Here is a 19,717-nt window from a genome sequence, read left to right as displayed (position 1 = left end):
TGTGAGCGCGTGCCTGAGCGTCAACTTGGCCGGTAGATCCTGAAACTTATCAGCGCTGAAGATCCAACGTCGATGACCAAATATGGATTATCCGCCATCGATTTGTAAGTTGTTGTGTTTTTTTTTTTTTTTTTGGGGGGGGGAGTGTTTGACAGCTTCCTGTTGCATTAGTCATGCCAAGCACCGCATGTCAGTTCGATTTAAGGCACTGCAGATGAGCGAATATTTTTTTGGGGGGGGAAGGAGGGGGGTAATGTGCAAGCTTCATGTTCATCAAGAAGAAACGAGGGAGCATTTTTGACAAGATTGCATGCAATGCAGCGTGTGTGTTTAGTCATCGATTGCTTCTGTCTGCCAGGTTTCTTTTGGGATGCAAGTGATTTCACCTTTCAATATAAATACAGGGCATGCATTCAAAACTAGTTCACGTGTGCATTCAGTGAAAAATCCAGGACCACTTTTTTTTGCTGTCTGGTGTCCAAACAGATGAAGCGCCTTGCAAATTGCGACGTCCCAAATACTCTCGTCCAATTTTTGGTTCATATTAATACACAGCTGCTGATGTTTTGTCTGTTTTTGGGCGAGGAAGCGGACGTTTTCCCCGCTGCTGCCGTTCAGCTGCACGCATGGAGATGGGGGCCCGAGTGAACAAAGACAGTATTTCAGTATGGCCTGACAGGCAGCTGCGAAAGTATTTACAACCTCACTGCAATGCGGCAAAATGGAGGCTGAAGAACAGCACACACACCAGCAGTAGAGTGGCCTAAAAAACACATACAAATAGTCACGCCATCTTTCTGCCATTGAATTTGATTTTTTTCTTTTATATTCTCATTTCTCTTTGACTAAATCTGCACGCCATACAAAAAAAAAAAAAAAAAAATCCGTGCAGATGCCAATTTTCTCTTATCAAATGCGGAAAAGCGGACTCTCCGTTTGACTGAGACGCGCTATTTGCAGTGTATGGTTTATATCTTAAAATATTATCCATTACATGTTTAAGTTGAACGTTCACTGAGACCTATTTTGACCACAAAGGCCTGCAAAGGCTTCCGACGCCGCCCTGCAGCAATCTCAAGGCTCACGTCAGCCACTGCAAAAAAAGCAACGAGGTAAACGCCACAGAAAGCCTTGACGAAATAAAATAGACGTTTATTTATATTTCGAACAGGTGCCCACTAAATGCATTCTGATCTCTGGAGGAGAGTCAGGGATGGGGGCGGGGGGGGGTGGGGGGGGGTGACCAGCAGCATCCAGCAGAAGGCGCCGTTGTCCAACAATCGGCGTCCGTTTCCAAGGACGCTGGGCTCTGATTGGCTGAGAAGCGCTGTCACGTGGCTACTTTTGCTGGCCTTTTTCCTCAAAGGGGCTGTGTGTTTTGTTGTTGTTATTGTTTATTTATGTTGGGCTTGTGCTGCATGAAAGCAGCTTTAAAACAGGTCGGAGCTTGGGCTGATATCGTCAGCGATGTGTTTATTGAACTTTAGGTTGATTATTGTGGTGGGGATGTTGATCTTAAGAGCAATCAGGGCAAAGGCATTTAGGGAGATAGAATTGTGATCTAATCCTGATATCACCATCATCATCATCATCATCATCATCATCATCCTCCTCCTCCTCCTCATTATCATCATCACATAGAACAGCAGAAATGGCTGAAGCGTGAATGACGTCACCGTTTTGGGTGGTACAAACATGACTGAAAATCTGCGATACCCATGCAACCTGATTGAGAGGTCGTCAGGTGCGCCTGGGGAAACTATGTTAAATTCTCGGCATTTCAATTTCACTTCATAGGTCAGAAAGGTATTGCGTATTTATTGCAAATCATGTATCTTTGCTCATGCATCTATGGGAGCGACGTATCATGATAGGCAGAAGGATGAAATCCACTTCCGCTAGATGGCAGAAGGTACAGTTGAGCCGTGAGTGTATCCGCCTGTTGCCATGGTTTCAAGTTGGCAGATTGCACACCAAGTACATTTGGGATTCAATTGGGGCAAGATGATCATCATTTCATCATTTTGTCCTTTTCTGGTTTGACGTGAGATTTTCTCCAAACTTGGCTCTGGAAAGGTGAAAAGCTGACATACTGTAAAAACCATACATGTTTGGATCCTAAAGCTACGCAGAGTAAATTATATTTTAGGAGTGTTCAAATTTCATGGTACTTAATTGAATCTTACTATTGATGCTACTACTACAATAACAAATAATAATAATAATAAATAACACTCAAATAAAGTATAGTAATATAAATATTGGAGAAAATTGCAGGACTTTTTAGGGGCGCTCAAATTAATTATACTCATTTTTTAATTATGATGCTATAATAATAATGAATAATTGATCACAGATAATATAATATCTTGGTCTTTTTTTTAAGAGCTGCTAAAACGGAAGTTGTCCGTTGTTCAGTGCACAGGTGTTGCCAGTGGTGTCACGACAATTGTGACCTCCCTCCTTCCCTCCTTCCCTCCTTCCTTCCTTCCTTCCTTGCCTGCGGTGGCGCCTCACCACCATGATTGCGGAAGTGCAACTTTGGAGGGTTATTTATGGGCGCGCGCGCTCTCCTGAGTGGCTGCGAGGGAACACGTGACGCCCATTAAAGTTTGCTTTATGGCCCGTGGCTTGACAAGACAAAATATAATCGTCATTGTGTATCGGCAAGCGGCCCCAGATGGGCCGGAGAGGAGTAAGCTCGGCCGACTACGCGTCGGCCGCGATGGAGGTGATGGAGGCGTGCGTCGCTGCCTGTGCGGTAAGACGCTTTTTTATCATTTGCTGCACGGCCTCATGTCGTCACAGATACCTAACGCTGTTTCCTGCGAGGAAAATGGGGGTGGCTGCCGTGGGGGGAACGCTGTGGGGGCTTCCGGAGATGACGTTCTGTATGATTTATTTATGGGGATTTTTTTTTCCAGTTTCCCATTTGATTTCAATTCAAGGCGTGGCCTTAAATATGTGCATGCACTCGCTCTGTGTTCACGACTTGTTGAAAATCACAGTTCTGGGCTTCTGTTGCTCAAATAAACCCTCGCATGCATTGCTTCTCTCGGCTCTGAACGTTCTGCTTTTTTAACGGTGTGGATTTTAGCAAGGAGAAAAATCACATTACTATGAAACGTTCATAAATATTTGCCACATGTGGCCTCCAGCTCCAAAGGCCCGATGAACATCTGACCACAAGGGAAAACACATCTAAATGACATTCTACCCGCTGACATGTTTCCAACTTGGCATTGCATCTTATTTACGTCATTGAACGAAGTTTATGAATGTGTGAGAACGACAATTCTGCGGTGGTATTTTGAGCTCTTCAAATGTACAAATCCCCCGAAATCGTGACGAATGAAAGAGAGGCCAAAAGACTTGCTGTGAGTGTTAGGTTGCAAAACGCTGACTGAGTAATTCTTTTGTGCGGCGTTTGGGTTTCGCGCTGTCTCAAGTGCTTGGTCTGACGGGCAAGGTGAATATCAGGTCAGCTCGGGGCGCGTTACAAACGCGCACACACATATTGGCGCAATTGCTGTTGCGGCCCCCACCCCACCACCTTTTATATAAACGCTTAAAAACAGTTGCGAACGAATTTGTTGACGCGTTGCGAAATTTCGACCTATTGATACTGGTTTTAATTTATCCGTGCAATTAAATTTTACTACCTTTTTTTTTTTTACAATATTTGGGGTCAAATTATTATTTGATTTATGGATGAATACACCCTGGTGGTGCTTTTTCCTTGGAGTAGAAGTGCGTACATTTTAATGTTATTCTCTGCGGCCACAACATTCACGTTGGCTTCAAATTTATATTTTGATTTCCCACCGGAGTAAAATGGACAATATATTTTTTAAAACGTGTAAGGTTCTTTGCTATGAGCAATAATTAATCAAAAGGAGTGAAAGGTTGGCTGCAAAGCTGTTTTAGTAGCTGCCACTGCGCTTATAGTTAATGGCTAAAAGGGAATTGGTCAAGTTGTGGCCCCTTTCAGTTGTCAGAGGGGCTGAGAAATATTTCTTTTTTGGGGGGCGGTAAGTTTGGGAATTTTATTTGGTGTGACCTCAGGAGACTGTGTGAGGGGAAAAAGATGCATTAAGGTTGAGTTACATGGATGGCGATTTCATTTACACCCCCCCCCCCCCGCCTCCCCAAAAAAGGTATTTCAGAGTATTTGAATTGGAATCCTGGTTCTTTAAAAGGGTGGGGTTCGTCAGTGGTGCATCGCAGGTGATGTCTCTTTTTAGCATCATGGACTCCTACAAAGATTATGGATACATTTGAATAATGAGTGGTGGCAGAACCACTAAGAATGATGGGTGAAGCCCACCCAAAAGCGATGGACAAGACAAAGACACACATTCGGGGACTATACAGAACTTTTACTATTTTAATTTATGTTTATTGTGTCTTGAGGAGAATCCGGCTCGATTTGGAGAATTTCTGCATTACAAATGAAATAATACAAATGAGCTCCAATGGTAAATTGGAATGTAAAAAGAGAAGGTGATTTTTGCACAAGTAATTTTGATATATTTGATTAATCCTGCAGGCACTTTAGCATTAGTTGAAGCATTTCTGCATTGTAAAAAATAAAACTAGAGTTAGAAATAATCTCAAATGCTAACTTTGAATTTAAAGAGGTTAACTCGTTCTTGCACTATATTGTGTTGGACATCAATTTATGATTAAACCTGACGTTGGCAACATGTGAAGGATTTCTGCTTTTTTTTTAAAAAATGAAATACCCAAATTAGCTGAAAATTTATTGCATTTTAAGACCATCTAAAATCTATATGTCAGTTAAACCTAAATTCGCTAAATTAACTTTAATGGTAACTGGGACTTAGAAGAGCTCCAAGAAATGGCATATTTGTTCCAAAAGAGACATCATAAAAGTCAAACATGTTTGAACTACTATTCTAAAACTGCAGTGGGGGAGACAGACCAACCATTCCCCCCCTTGACATTTATAATTGAAAGGAATGCCGAAAAGTAGCCAGAATAACTGGGTCATTATCAACAGGCAAATTGCAGGAAAAAAACACACACACACACGAGTACACACAGGAAGGAAGTCTTCGAGAGAGAAAAAGGGTCGCTAAATGAAGAGGTTTGCATGACTTGCAAGATCAACTCTTGTTGTTGTTGTTGCTGCTGCTGCAGTATAGGGATCCCTCCCGTCGTCTATATATACCCTGTAGAACCGAATTTGTGTGATGAAAGTCCAGTCACAGATTCGATTCTAGGGGAGTATATGGTCGATGAAAAGACTGCGATGTGTTGACATCCTCGGATAAAGACGACCATCGCCCCCCCCCCCCCCCGCCCCACACACACACACCCCGCTCTTGTTTCTCGGCTTAATGAATGATTCCCAGAGGCGGCCAATTGTTTGCGAGGCATGGCACTAGATGAAGGCATGAGATTGGTGTAACTTTTGGATGACCCCCCCCCCCCCCACAAAGACAGTCCCCACCAATTGTCCTCACTCTGCTTTTTAAGAGCGGGGGGCTTCTTCTTTGTGGCTTTTCAAAAGCTCACATGAGGGTCGGAGCGTTCGCCTCCTCTTCTTCTCTTCTCTCTCTCTTTCTCTCTCTCTCTCTTTTTTTGGCATCAAATTAGAGGTATAAAGTGGTTTTGTTCTCCGCGGGGGTGGACCTTTATTTTTGCAGACGTGCTAGCAAGCAGATGTTTGAAGGTTTATTTTTCCTGCAGGAGTCTAATTAGGGGCAAATTTGGGAGAGGATGAAATTGCTCTTTAGTTGTATGTTTACCCGCGTGAGCGGCAGCGTCACCTCCATTGGCCCGCACAGTCACATGGTCCGCTAACTTTATTCAGTTGACACCAAAGTAGGAGGGCTTTATGGAGGGAGGAAAAAAGACAACTGGAGAAAAATTAGTATTTTCTACCTTCACAAATTAATGGCCATGACTTCGTATATGGTGAACTCCAAGTATGTGGATCCCAAATTCCCTCCCTGCGAGGAATATTCGCAGAACAACTACATACCCGAGCAGGGCTCGGACTACTTCAACCCCTCGCAGGACACTGACTTTCAGCACCCGGCGATCTACCCACGCGCCAACTACACCGAGCAAGCGTTTGGCTGCAACTCAGTGCAGGAGTCTGCGGTGCAGCCGCGGGGTCACGTCCGCGACGCGGCCGGCCAGTCCAGTCCCTACGGCTCGCAGACCGAGCCGGGCGAGCCGGTCCGTGTGGCCGCAGCCAGGAACACGAAGAGCCCGAACGGGATCCAAGGAAAGCAGCCCGCCGTAGTTTACCCCTGGATGAAGAAAGTGCACGTCACCACGGGTAAGATCGCCTAGTTTGAGAATCACGCGGTCTGATGTTTATGGGAGCCTTTCGAAGGCCTTGCCAATTACACGAGTCGTAAATTTGATGGCTGGGGAGGGGGGAGGCCGCGACAAGGCTCAAAGTGGGGCTGGAATTGTATTTTATTTGTGTCTGGGGAAGAAAAAAAAAAAAAAAAAACACAAGTGATGCCACTTTTCACTTTTTGGGTTCCTAAATAATAATACTTTTTTTCCCTCTCGCATCCACCCCACCCCACCCCCACCCCACTCGCAGTGAACCCGGATTACACAGGTTCCGAGCCCAAGCGCTCGAGAACCGCTTACACGCGGCAGCAAGTGCTGGAGCTGGAGAAGGAGTTCCACTTTAACCGCTACCTGACCAGAAGGCGCCGCATCGAGATCGCACACACGCTTTGCCTGTCTGAGAGGCAGATTAAGATCTGGTTCCAGAACAGGAGGATGAAATGGAAGAAGGACCACAAACTGCCCAACACCAAAGGCAGGTCGGTGCCGACCCCCGGCCACCTGCAAAGCCTCCACAAGGACAACCACACTGACATCACCTCCTTATAAGCAAAGAAGAAAGTCACTTGCATCGGACGTTTTTTTGCATGGACTGAACTTATTTTATTTTATTTTATTTTATTTTTTTTACCATTTTTTATTTAATAATAATAATAATAAGGAATCGGTATTGAGCTGAGCCTAAGATATACAAATATATCAGTATTTTACCGCAGAGGTCCGACACACACGCTGTCTGCAAACAGGCACCACAAATTCAACCAAATATTTTTTTATTCTTCTTTTTTTAATTTTCATTTCTTTATTATTAATGGCTTAGGGAGGGGCTCCGTGAGGACATCCACTTTTTGTGGACTTAACAGTGTCTGCTATCGTGGATTCACGCTGTCGTCTCGGCTTAAGTAGCTTTATTCAGCACATGCAGGCCATTCGTTCAAATTACAACATCCAAAATCAAAACAGCTCCTATCCCAATAACGCACAATTCACTTGAAGGAAAATTGCAAGCAAGAAAGCAACTCTTCTTTTATGTACATATATTTAGTTCTTACTTCGTTACGTTTGTTTTAACTTATTTTGTACTATAAAAACATTTTTCCTTCGAAATATTTCCCACCAACAATTCCTTACACGAATAGCCACGCTTCTTCTTTGTTGACTATTTTCGCTTCTCTGTCATACAATTTCTTTGTACTCTTCCCGCATGGTGTCTAATTCGTTTGAAACACATTTAGGAGAATGTTCGATTTTATTTATTTGTTTAAAAAGTGTACATTTTCGTATACCGATAACATCACGTCGCATCATGAAATGAACGCCATTACATCGGTAAATCTTTTCGTGCATGGCTTTATGTCAAGTTTCGTCTTAGTTTAACGTGGAGAATGAATTTTTGTCTTCTTTAGTTACACAAAAAGTGAGGGTTTTAACAGCAGTGGGGTGTCGTGACAATTTTTTTTTTTTTTTTAAAGGACAAAAACGACTTTCTTTACATTTTCTTTTTCCCCCTTTTTTTGAGTTTATTTGTTTGGAACCGTCATTGTCTGGAGACAAGTGAAGGCCCCAAAGCTCTCCCAGCCCATGTACAGCTCTTGTTCAGTGGGCGAAGGTTGGCGGCAGGTTCAACCAGGGGACAAGTTGCCGCCGCAAGGGACGACCCCGACACCCCCTGACCCGGCCGGACGGGCTGCATTTTCTCCCTTTTCGCCCTCACAAACAACTATTTGAAGCATTCAAAGCAAGTCGGAGCCTGACTTCGACCACCGACGTCTTTCTATCCCAAGAAGGCACTGTGTGTGATATATATATATGCTGCACCGATACAGGCGTCATTCTCAATCCTGTACGCAATGTCTTTTACCCGGTTTATTTTTGTACCTGCTTTCTACCTTGTATTTGTGCATCGGGATGTGAGAAGTATATTGGACACAAATAAAGATTTCTACTGATTATGCATTGAAATGATAGCGGGAAGGGAAACGAGTCTTATTTTAATAATTTAAACCATCCTACAAGAAAATGATAAATAATGCAATGAAATTGACTTTTTAAAAATTGATATAAGCGTCACTTAAAAATAATATTTGTAATTTATTTTTGTTTTATTTTGACGCCTAGGTGCCACATGCGGGCGCTTTTGGAAAACATTCCACAAATGTGCGCCTTTTGGCTGCTCTCCTTTCAACCCTTTAGTCTCAACATGGACTAAAATCATAAAAAGCAAGCGAGTTAATCTATTCTGAATATGATACATTTAGAGAAGATACGATATAGCCCGATCTATTCTTGCAATCTTACAGAGAGAGGACCCCTTTTATCTCTTCTGCCCGAAGCTTTAACTTCCCTGCCGATCCTGTCTTATTTTATTCTTTTCTTCCTAATTTTAATTCTGTCCTTGCTTATTTTATGGTCCCTTCCAAAACATTGAACCCGTCTTGTAAAATAGTGAGCCCCCCCCCCAGAAAAACTTTTTTTTCTTTACCCATAAAAAGCGTTTGGTTTGAAGCGAAAATGTAGATTATATATTTTTTTTGGTTAGAAGGGAGTGAAGGTTGCTTCCTGTCAAAGTGATCTTGCAACCTCTAGTTTAATATTAAACTCATGCGCTTTATCTGAACGACAGTTATTTTCACTCCCCCAATGTAGTGCACGAAGTGCATAATATATATATATATATATATATATATATATATAATATATATATATATATTATATATATATATATATATATATAATTGCAACTAAATGCATCATAAATAGCAATAATAATTCATGATGATGACTACTCATTGATTCTGCCACACTGTAAAGGACCCTTTTTTTAAATGTGGGTTCATAAATGGCATTTTATTTAGATTGGCGCGTGATTATTTGCTGTAAAAACACACCAGTGCAAACGGGGAGATGACTAGCCCATTCAGTCCTTCATTTATTTTGTAACACTGCTCTGAGTACAGTGAAAATCCTCTATTTTGCACATGCATATATGAATAAAGTGGACCATATTCAATATGATTTCATATGACACCGATTATTATTATTTGTAAACCGCACAGTTTGCAGCTCATATCAATATCACACAAAAGGCCTTGAAAAAGTACCTCCCCGTCCCCCATCCACTATGCAGTTCACGGTTGTGTCTATGTATGGCTTCAAAAAATTCAAATTGATGTGCTGGAACGCATCACGACGGATGCTGAGGACGGACGGACGGATGGATGCATCGCGCCCCATTAATATTCGCATATGATTGCATAGAAAAGGGCGTGATTGGACTGCACATGTTGGGGTAAGCAGCCGCGCTGACCTACATGTGCGCGCACCAATAAATGGCAGCCATAGGCGCCGTGCCACTTTCAATGACAGCCGCAACTGCTGCCGGGAAACACAAGCCTGCCGCTGCTCACCATTCGGCCATTTTTGACTCTGCCTCACGTTCCCTTATTTCCCCTCCGCCTTCCTTCTCTTGACAACAACACTGTGCGTCGTCTTTTTGGGGCGCATTGACAGAAAAAGCCACACTGACACCGTCTCGCTGTAAGATTACCCGCCACCCCCCTTTTTTCTGGGACCACGTGACCGGCCCGATAATTAATGCAGCTCCCCAACGCCCCCCTCGAAGCTCGGCGTCGTCATTAATCGCGAGGACTCTATCTAGACTTGAAAAACGGAAAAGATCCTCCTTAGGAGAGGGCAAAAAAAAAAAAAAAAAAAATTAAAAAAGCCTCGAAGCAGCACAGCAGCGTCAGGAGCGACACGTCCGAAGGTACGGATGCTCGGGTAGGTCCCATTATTCCCCGCATCTTCCTTGTGTGCTCACTATTCTTTGATGCAACGCGGTGTTTGGTGTTCAGCATGCCTGCTCGGTGTGGATGCTCCTTAAAAAAAAAAAAATCTTGCAAAATGGGCCCACAAACATGTACCGTAATGTAATGTCAATGTTTTTGTTAGGTTTTTTTATTTGGGTAGAGCTGCAAGTTGGGCCGGGGCTGACACTTCTGCATCCTTGTAAATCATTGCCAGTAATTCCTGAAAGGGTGTGAGGGAGGGCGAAAGCGGGGGGAGGAGGAGGTGCGGGAGGCCAAGGGGTGCGAAAACTGTAAATCTTTCACTTTTATTACCCTGTGCGAACATATGCTGCCACAGTAGCGGTCCTGAATCTTTTTCTTCACAGCAAGCACAAAAAGACCGACGCGCCAAACCTTCTCCTCGTTGGTTGTTTGAGAAAAAGACACTTATTTTCTTCCTGTCATTATTGAGAACAATGGCCTCACCTTTCGTGCTGCCTTCCTATGATAATGTGATTTATTAGATTAATATCCATGAATGCATGTCAAAAATACGTTGGACAGCGTGTTTTGTTTTTGTTGCAAGGTGTAAAATGTTTTTTGTTTTTGTTTTTTGGTTTAGTTTGCATTTTTCTGACTTGCTTCCACGCACCATTGAAGGAAATGAATGCAGTACAAAATAATTCGGAGGCAGTAAATAAACGGCAGCCTTTTTGTCCAAGCGGACTGGTGAGGTGGAGGAAGAACAATCACGTGAACAAATATGCTCGCATCTCGCAGGGCAGTGCCTTTATTTGTCATCATAAAACCCCCCGCCCCCCCACTCAAAAAAAAAACCCCGAAATATTCTACTGTTTAGCTCCCAAATCTACACGGGGCCTTACACTTGAATTCCTGCTTTTTCATTTGGTGATTGATTGCCAGCGAGCTTTTTTTCCCCTCCCCCCCTCCTCTCCTTGCCGTGCAGAAATAAGGATACCCAATGTTGCCTTTTTATTGGTAGCCGAGTCCTTGCACTCTTTCGGGAATTCTGTCTCCACCGGTGTATGGAAATGTCTGCAAAAGAGCAAGATCAGGTTTAGGACAGCATCGTCTGCAACACAAAAGGCGAGCTGAAGGACGGATTTATTCGAGAAGTCTGAGCGTGAGCTCGCTAACCGCTTTTTTTCTGTCCTTCTTTTTCTCCCCCCTTCTTTTTCTTCTTTTAACTGTAAATGATGAATTGACGCCCAGGTAAGCAGCTGCACGCCGCAAAGCAACCTTTAAGCAGGTTAATTTGATGCAAGCGCGTGATTTATTCCACTCGGAGGCGGAGGACACTCGTTAAAGTGGTCGTCGTGCAATGGAGGATGCAGACCAGCAGAAAAAGAAAGAAAAAAATCATTCTAGAAGGGAAAAGGCAAATATGATGGAGACGGAAGTCGGCGCACTTTTCGGCTCATTTCCACGCGAGCCAGGCAAAGGCAAAAGTAGAAGGCACTTTTCTTCTTTTTGTCTCCCGGATCGTAAATCACATTAATTTGTTGTCTTATCGTCACAATGGCGTTTGCGGTGATTTATGTGGTTTGAGCTGCTTGGCTTTGTTTTTTTTTTTTTTTTTTTTTTAAAGCGTATGGATACACGGACAAAGGAAAAAAACCTTTTGGATTTTTGATGCATTTTTTACATTTTAGTTAAAACAAGTACCAATTGGGATTCGATGGTTTTCATTTCTACATTCATGCGTTTATGCTGATTCAATGCTCAATTATTTATTTTATTTTTTGTAGGTGACAATGTAGTTGTTTAATGCCTGGAATTTACACAACAGTAGCTCTCGATTTGAAAAATATCCGATTTTACCACGACAGTTTCTCTCTTTTGAGGGGGGCTTGGGGGTCTTTTCTCCCCCTTTAAATAATTTTTGACTCCATCGTTTACTGATGGAGATAGTAAGTATCTATAAGGAGTTCGTCCCATTGTGCGCAGCAAACTTACCGTAGCACCGCGTAGGCGAAGAACACTTCGCCTTGAATAGGCGAGCATGTCTACTGCCAGTCCCCCCAGCGGTTCAGGGGCACTTGAGCAGACCGAGATCGAGCAGCGTTGAGCGGCAATTCCACGTCCAAGCCGTGTTTGGATGATCCATGGCCGTGAAACGAAATGTGGACTTTGTTGGAGGCGAAGCAGGAGCTTTTGGCATCGACTTACAGCTTTTAAAACCGCTCCTCGTTGTTCATTAAACGTCGGCTTAAAAAGATGCATGACCCAAAAGGTCAGGCAGAAAAAAAAGAGCTTATGACTGCTAAATATCGCCTTTGTATTAAAAGTGCACATGCGGGACTTTTTGAAAAGTCTTTCATGCATCACGTGACAGAATAAGCTTTTAAATAGAGAAAATAAATACCATTAGGAAGGGGGGGAGGGATCTTGTATTTCTTTTGTTCAAAACACTTATTGCATTGGCGTGTTTTATTAGACGCAAACGACTGATTATTATTACTATACATTAAATATTTAATTCCATGAAATCGCAAGTAAGAAATTATATTTTGATGTGTTTTGCAGGTCGAGCTGGGGCCGTGAATGAATGTTTAAAAGACAGAGCAGACACTTGCGCAGACTTTGGTGAGTAAGACACACTAACACAAACAAGGCCTTTTATCGTCGTTGTTGTTTTTCCCCACATAATTTGAACCTTCACTGACCTAAACAGACACGAGGTATGGAAATGTAATTATGACCTCCAAAATTCGGCGAGCTGTAACACTAAAGGGGTGAATACAACGAAATGCTGGGATTCAAAGTATAAAAACCAAACGACGTGTTTCCGCGTAAGACCTTTTTCCGTTATTTTTTTCTTTTTTTCTTTTTTTTTTGTATTTAACATGCGCAAATCCTCTCGGTGGCGTGCAGCCGACGAATTCTGCCGCCGAGCCCGCATCGGGCCCGCTTTATAAGAGCAGCTCGGCTCCAATCCCGAAATTCTTTCCCTTGCCTTCCACCTACGCGTAGTTGCGTTGCACTTGTGAGTGGAGTGGAGTGCAAGGTGTGTTGTGTGTGTGTGTGTGTGTGTGTGCGCGCGCGCGCGCGCACGTGTTTTGCTTTGCCTGTACGACGCGCGCATTTGCGCTCATAAATTTTGCAGGGGCGGTTCACAGTGACAGGTGCAATTGTTATGCAGCACGTCGAGTACTACCACCAACATACACTTCAGGCGGCTTTGGATATTTACGAGGCAACTTTAGTGCGGTGATTATGACCCGCAAAACGCTTCTTCGTTCGCCGCAATATTTGCTCTTTAATAGTCTATTTAGGTATTTGCATACACTGTCTCCACGCAGGGCAGTTTGTGTGAAAGTCAAGAAAATGATAAATTCTTAATACGTCGTCAGACGGTGGATTGGATACACTTGCACAAAAATGACAGCGTTCTTTTTTAAAATATGAATTTCTTACAAGTAGTGTCAAAGTGCACTGCTGGATTTGAAATCACCTATTTGAGCAAAATATTTGAGAGACTATTTTACACTGCCGTAAACTATCTTAAAAAATGACTATGAAAGAAACGTCTGCATTGCTTGTATTGAATTGTATTGGATTATGCAAGGTGTGTTGAGACAAGACAAATGATCGCACAATTGTGCCAACCACGCCTACATCAACCACACACAACTGCGCCCCCCCCCCCACAAAATGTATTGATATTAACTATAATAGCACAACTTATTTAGGTGAACACGTGACCCAAAAGCGGTTGTGATTGTCTGTGTCTCTTCACGTTGAACAATGCAAGACCCGCTTTGTCGTAGCTTGTGATCAGTGAAAAAGCCATTGTGTGTTGGTCCGTCAAATGCTGATTCAGCTTCTTTTGGGGGCTTGCCAAAGCCCCACAGAGAGCCCTTTTCAGGCAAAGTTAAACTTTAACTATGTTATGTGGCCATAAGAAGAAGAAGAAAAATCCCGGCGGGCCTTACGTCATTGAAATCAGCACGTTGATTGTGAAGTATTTGTTTTAGAAAAAACTTTATATGACTAAATATACTTTTATAAATATTTTGGGTTGTACAGGTGACAGACTGGAGCCAAAGTGGGGGAGGCCAATCACGTGAATAAAAAAAAAATCCAGAAGCTCACCACCCATGCCATTGGAGAAACGTTCCCTGCTTGAGTGTCTTTGAGTGAGAAAACAAAATGCAGAAAGCAACATACTACGACAACTCTGGGCTCTTCGGAGGCTACAGTTACCCCAAGACTGACTCGTACAACTACGCCCACCAGTCCTACCCTGCGGCCAACATCGACGCAGACTACCAGGGCTCTGTATGCCCCATCCAGACCCCCCCTGTCCGGCCACTGACCCTCAAAGAGACTGATTTAAATGGGGACTGCATGGGGCAAATGGGCAGCCAAAGCAACAACAGCAACGCTAACAGCAACAGCAGCAGCAGCCAAGCCTCGAGTGTCGGGGACCAGCAGCAGCCGCAGCAACAGCCACAGCAGCAGCCGCCATCGCCCGGCTCCAACGGCCCTGCGTCCCAGAAGAAGAAAGCTCCGCCTGGGAGCAGCAACACGTCGCCCGCCCTGACCAAGCAGATCTTCCCGTGGATGAAGGAGACCCGGCAGAATGCCAAGCAGAAGACAAATAACAACTGCCCCGCTGCTGCAGGTATGATGGAGGTGCTTGTGCACTTTCTCACACTCGTGCCACCCAATCATGGCGGAGACTTTGAAGATGTCAAACCCAAGGCCCGGGGGGCCCTAAGATGGCCCGCTGCATCATTATGTGTGGCTCAGTAAATGCTAACTATATACATCGAACTCATTTTTCTGTCTAAAGAATGGCCCGCTGCATCATTATGTGTGGCTCAGTAAATGCTAACTATATACATCGAACTCATTTTTCTGTCTAAAGAAAAATCCGTGCCACAATTTCAAATTGTCTCTACTTTTAATATTGTTAACAGTATTTTCTAAAAGGATTTGAGCTATAGTTGAGTCCAATTTCCTCGATTTCTAATTTCATAATCCACGACTCATTAGCATTGGAAAAATACATAGTTTTTTCCCCAAAAAGAAGTTCTAATCATAATGTGGACGATTTTGCTTGTACACATTTAGCACACATTCTTGTTGGTTTAACCATTACTCAACGGTTCTATGCAGCATCAAATGAGAACCAAATCATACTCAATGATGAAAATTCGTGGTTGTCTTTTATGTGATATGAGAGGCTGTGTATTAACCATAAGAGATCGCTATACTCCATTCATGCCTGCTATATAGAACTCCCGTCTTTCAAAGGAACCAGTATCAACCCCCTAAGAACCCCAATAATGTACAACGTCCATTGGAGAACCAGAGGAGCCCTTAAAATGATGAGCTGACGTGCGAATACTTCCAGAGACTGACAGTCCACGATCTTGTTTTTTTTTTTTTTTTTTTTTTTGTAGGAGAGGTGAGCGACGAAAAGAGTCCGACCGGGCCGGCGTCCAAGCGGGTTCGAACCGCATACACCAGCGCGCAGCTGGTGGAGTTGGAGAAGGAATTCCACTTCAACCGCTACCTCTGCCGCCCACGCAGAGTGGAGATGGCCAATCTGTTGAACCTGACCGAGCGCCAGATCAAGATCTGGTTCCAGAACAGGAGGATGAAGTACAAAAAGGACCAAAAGTCTAAAGGGATCGCACACTCGCCCCTGGGGCACTCCCCGGACAGAAGCCCGCCGCTCAACGGCCCCAATCACATCGGCTATTCCGGCCAGCTCGGCAACTCGCTGGCCTACGACGCCCCCTCGCCTCCGCCCTTCTCTAAACCCCAGCAGAACATGTACGGCCTGGCCGCCTACACGGCCCCGCTGGGCGGCTGCATGCCGCAGCAGAAGCGCTACCAGAACGCAGAGTACGAGCACCACGCCATGCAGAGCGGCGCCACCTTCGCCGGGGCCAACTTGCAGGGTAGCCCCGTATACGTGGGAGGGAACTTTGTGGATTCCATGCCAGCGTCGGGGCCCGTGTTCAACCTGGGTCACCTTCCCCACCCGTCGTCCACCGGCGTGGACTACAGCTGCGCCGCCCAGATCCCGGGTAACCACCACCACGGACCCTGTGACCCCCACCCCACCTACACGGACCTCACCTCGCACCAAGCCACTCAGGGAAGGATTCAGGAAGCTCCGAAACTCACGCACTTGTAATAGAAGTGGAGACGCGTGGCCCGAGATTTACGTGCCGCTCTTTTATGACCTCACAATTCTCATAACTCCGAGCGAGTTATCGTCATCGCAGTATTAATGTGACTATTATTGTGCATTTTACGCTCCTCTCTCATTTTTATTGAACGAGTGGGGAATGTCTGGGAATTCACGTTTCTTTTTTTCCTTTTATAAATATATCAATATATAAAGTGCAATGCGCATTTTTGACTGAATATTTGACTTGAAGTAAGACTTGTAGATGAACGTAGAAACTCATTAGTAGTGAGAAGGACCTTTTTTTAGTCCCGTTTTTCTTTTTTTGTCAGGCTCTCTCCTCATCGTCGTATTTATTTATTCTCATGATTATAGAATAATCGTTTTCCGGGCCCTTATCTATTTATTATTTAATGATTGCACATTATTTATCGTTTATATGCGAGTATTTATACGTGTATTTAATTTTTTTATTTGCTTTTTTGTAAGGTTGGACAGATCAGTGCACTTGATGGCAAAACAGGGTTGTTGAACAAAAAAAATGTAATTGTATATCGGGGACAAATGGGACATTTTATAGTGTAAAAGCATCACTATGTGTCCATGGTTAATCTAGTGTGGAATCTTAAGCAAATCGTAGACTATCGAAGTATGAAATATTGTACACACCAGCATGTCATTCTGGTTTCTGTATTTATTCATTTGTCTGGCATCGTCACTCATGAAATTCCCACACCCCGATTATATTGAAATGTTCTATTTTATTGTGTTGGACATTTTGTAAATAAAGTGCTCAAACTTGACTGTTTCTTTCCACGACGCAGCGTCCATTTTCATAGCGAATTTGAATCTAACGCCCCGCGCTTTGTTAAGCTCGCTGGCTACCTGGGAGCCAATTGAACGCCACTGGACTTTACAAACAAGGAGAAGCGGATCGATAAATGAGACGGCTGCGTATCCGATGCGAAGTGCATTTTCAGCGAAATATAAAAGGCCCCGGAGATGATTGGCGTTTTATTGGTGCGAAGGACTTACTGCGTCATCTTCGTTCGGGGTTTACGTTTACGAAACTGACCGCCTGATTATTGCCAAGAAGAGAATGAGCGCCAACCGTATTGATCGGCGCGCTGCAACGGGCGCAATTTTAAAACTTATATCCAATGGATCGACGAGCAAGAAAGGGAAAGTGTGTGTGTGCGTGTGTGTGTGTGTGTGTGTGTGTGTGTGCGTGAGAGAGAGAGAGAGAGAGAGAGAGAGCAGTTCATCCTTTATTGCTCCTGGAGAGCCATTTCAAAGCTCATTAATCATAAACTCGTCGCTTTCAGACTCCTCGCTGATTCCTCCTCCTCGCCAACAAAGCATCTGCATTCCGAATCCAAGGAACACACTTCAAACCGAGCAGGCTAATCTTTAATGGGGGGGAGGCCAGAACCACGCTGCGCGGACATTGTTCACCCCCAAAATTTGGGATTCAATTCATCTCAAAATCTGTATAAAATATCTGGCAAAAGCAGCCTCTCTTATTCTTCCAATGTAATGTCAATTAAAAACAAAATTGAACACTGTGAGTTTATTCTGCCGTCCGGTTTTGTGCTCTTCATCCTGTGCTCCTCTGCTTTGTGCAAGGCACGTATAATATATTGGGTCATGTTCAAAATTCCTGAAACAGCCTAAAAAAATCAATCAACTGGGGGAGAAAAACCTGCAGTATAATAATTTAGGTTTAAGTGCGAGCAAAGCACGTGATTTCAATGTGATGAATGTATATGGAAATCCCAAATACGATTTAATTTTTAACAAAGGTTTAAAATGATCTGTCTATAAATGTTGCTTTTATAAAAACAAGATCGATCTCTCACGGTTATATTTGGATCGCACCCAGTAAAATGTGCCAATGAGCCCAAAACTGCAAATGCAATACTTTTAAAAATAGTACATATGCACCAGCTATCAATGAATACAAATCTCTAAATATGAAAGGATCTAAAAACTATGTCAACCCTCGCGCTTATGCTGTGACCCTGATTGGAGCTCAACGCGCGCATGCGCAGTGCCTCGCCCCCGACAAGAGGTCCCGAGTGTTGTTCCGGCGTCTCCGTGTGCAGGACCACCGACGGGCAACGTTTGTGCTGCTCTTCCATCGACTGCAATGGTGTCTCAATGTGAAATAAAAAGAAGAATACACAAGTCAAATGTGAGATGAGCGCTCAACCCGGGCGGCGTCTGAACTGAGATCTCGCGATACTTCTATCTGGATCCTGTGAGGTGAGGAGGATTTCCCACCCCCCCCGCACGCACTTTGAGTGGATTATGGACACGCCGCGGGAGCACTTTAAAAAAAAAAAAAACATTTTTTTTTTTTTTTTGTCCAACGGACGTTTTTATACAAAGACAGTCTTGATTTTGATGTTGCTGCGGTGCTGAAGGATAACGGGATTCGCGCGGGGGAGTGGAAATGGACTAAAAATGGATGAGAGAAAGGATTTTTTTTTAAAATTCGCTCACCCTAATCAACAAAACCGAGAAGTGGTGGTCCACTTTGGGACTGATGCCGAAAAGAGGTTAAGTCAATTCTTCAAGAACTGCAGTATGGACAAACTCTTTTTGTCAGCTATTTAATACGGTTGAATTTTAATGTAAAGGTGAAGTGTATATTTTCACTTTTTAAGACATGACCACTCATCCCCAAAAAAGGAATTTAATTCTCCGATTGACTTCAGTTGATTATATTCGGATGTAAAATGCACTTCATGGATGGCAGTGGATTTTAATGTGATAGTCAAGGAAACGGCTTGTATTCTATACCCGTTCACAATAAAAAACTTGGACTGCTTGTGGTTTTGTCAGCACTAAAATTGGATATACTTCAGCTAGGCTTACTAAAATACACTGATGTGACATTTTGATTTGGAAAAAATAAACGGGTTTATAACTGCTGTCAGAGCAGAAAAATGCAAGCAATAAAAAGAAAGCAAGGTGAAGACACTTGACTACAACAGCAGTGATCAATTTAATACTCTCTATACTACATTAAGGATATCATAAAACAAAAACTATTCCCATGTGGGGAACACATACACAGGGTTAGATACTTAAAGACAAAAAAAAAAAAGGGAGAATAAGGTTGTAAATACTCCAATGTACAAATTGTTACTGTATTTCACACAATAAAGCCATTATTGGAACAAAAACAGCTTTTTACAACAAAAGTAAGTTACTTTCATTTACAACTTACTGGTGGTAAACGTATTGACTTTTTATTGAAGAAAATGTCACCATGATGGATGTATGTCTTAAAAAGGCTGCTTTTGGGAATATAATCTAGCACTTGTAAAAAAAAAAAAAAAAACTCTACTGACACTTTCATTTAGTTTATGTTTTTTTTGGGGGGGGAATCTGTATTTACTACAGCAAAAAAGTT

General features: G+C 43.3%; 2 protein-coding genes across 2 annotated transcripts; both read left to right on the top strand.

Moving 5' to 3' along the window:
• The first annotated feature begins 2,685 nt into the window (after nucleotides 1-2,685).
• On the top strand, nucleotides 2,686-17,029 carry hoxd3a (homeobox D3a). The gene is made up of 4 exons (XM_061841932.1): nucleotides 2,686-2,761; nucleotides 12,675-12,734; nucleotides 14,178-14,775; nucleotides 15,560-17,029. The coding sequence occupies exons 3-4, from the start codon at nucleotides 14,301-14,303 to the stop codon at nucleotides 16,300-16,302; spliced, it is 1,218 nt and encodes a 405-aa protein (XP_061697916.1). The 5' UTR covers nucleotides 2,686-2,761; nucleotides 12,675-12,734; nucleotides 14,178-14,300; the 3' UTR covers nucleotides 16,303-17,029.
• On the top strand, nucleotides 5,468-8,971 carry hoxd4a (homeobox D4a). The gene is made up of 2 exons (XM_061841933.1): nucleotides 5,468-6,313; nucleotides 6,590-8,971. The coding sequence occupies exons 1-2, from the start codon at nucleotides 5,923-5,925 to the stop codon at nucleotides 6,886-6,888; spliced, it is 690 nt and encodes a 229-aa protein (XP_061697917.1). The 5' UTR covers nucleotides 5,468-5,922; the 3' UTR covers nucleotides 6,889-8,971.
• Nucleotides 17,030-19,717: the final 2,688 nt, after the last annotated feature.

This window comes from Syngnathoides biaculeatus, chromosome 14 (assembly GCF_019802595.1).
Source record: "Syngnathoides biaculeatus isolate LvHL_M chromosome 14, ASM1980259v1, whole genome shotgun sequence".
NCBI classification, from domain to species: Eukaryota; Metazoa; Chordata; class Actinopteri; order Syngnathiformes; family Syngnathidae; genus Syngnathoides; species Syngnathoides biaculeatus.
The sequence above is the reverse complement of the archived record's forward strand: the minus strand, read 5'-3'. Positions and strand labels throughout refer to the sequence as shown.

Excerpts from the sequence above, each read along its gene's own strand:
- hoxd4a (XM_061841933.1), top strand. The coding sequence starts at position 5,923 with ATGGCCATGACTTCGTATATGGTGAACTCCAAGTATGTGGATCCCAAA. Across the intron at positions 6,314-6,589 it reads GAAAGTGCACGTCACCACGG|TGAACCCGGATTACACAGGT; the intron begins GTAAGATCGCCT and ends CCCCACTCGCAG.
- hoxd3a (XM_061841932.1), top strand. The coding sequence starts at position 14,301 with ATGCAGAAAGCAACATACTACGACAACTCTGGGCTCTTCGGAGGCTAC. Across the intron at positions 14,776-15,559 it reads CAACTGCCCCGCTGCTGCAG|GAGAGGTGAGCGACGAAAAG; the intron begins GTATGATGGAGG and ends TTTTTTTTGTAG.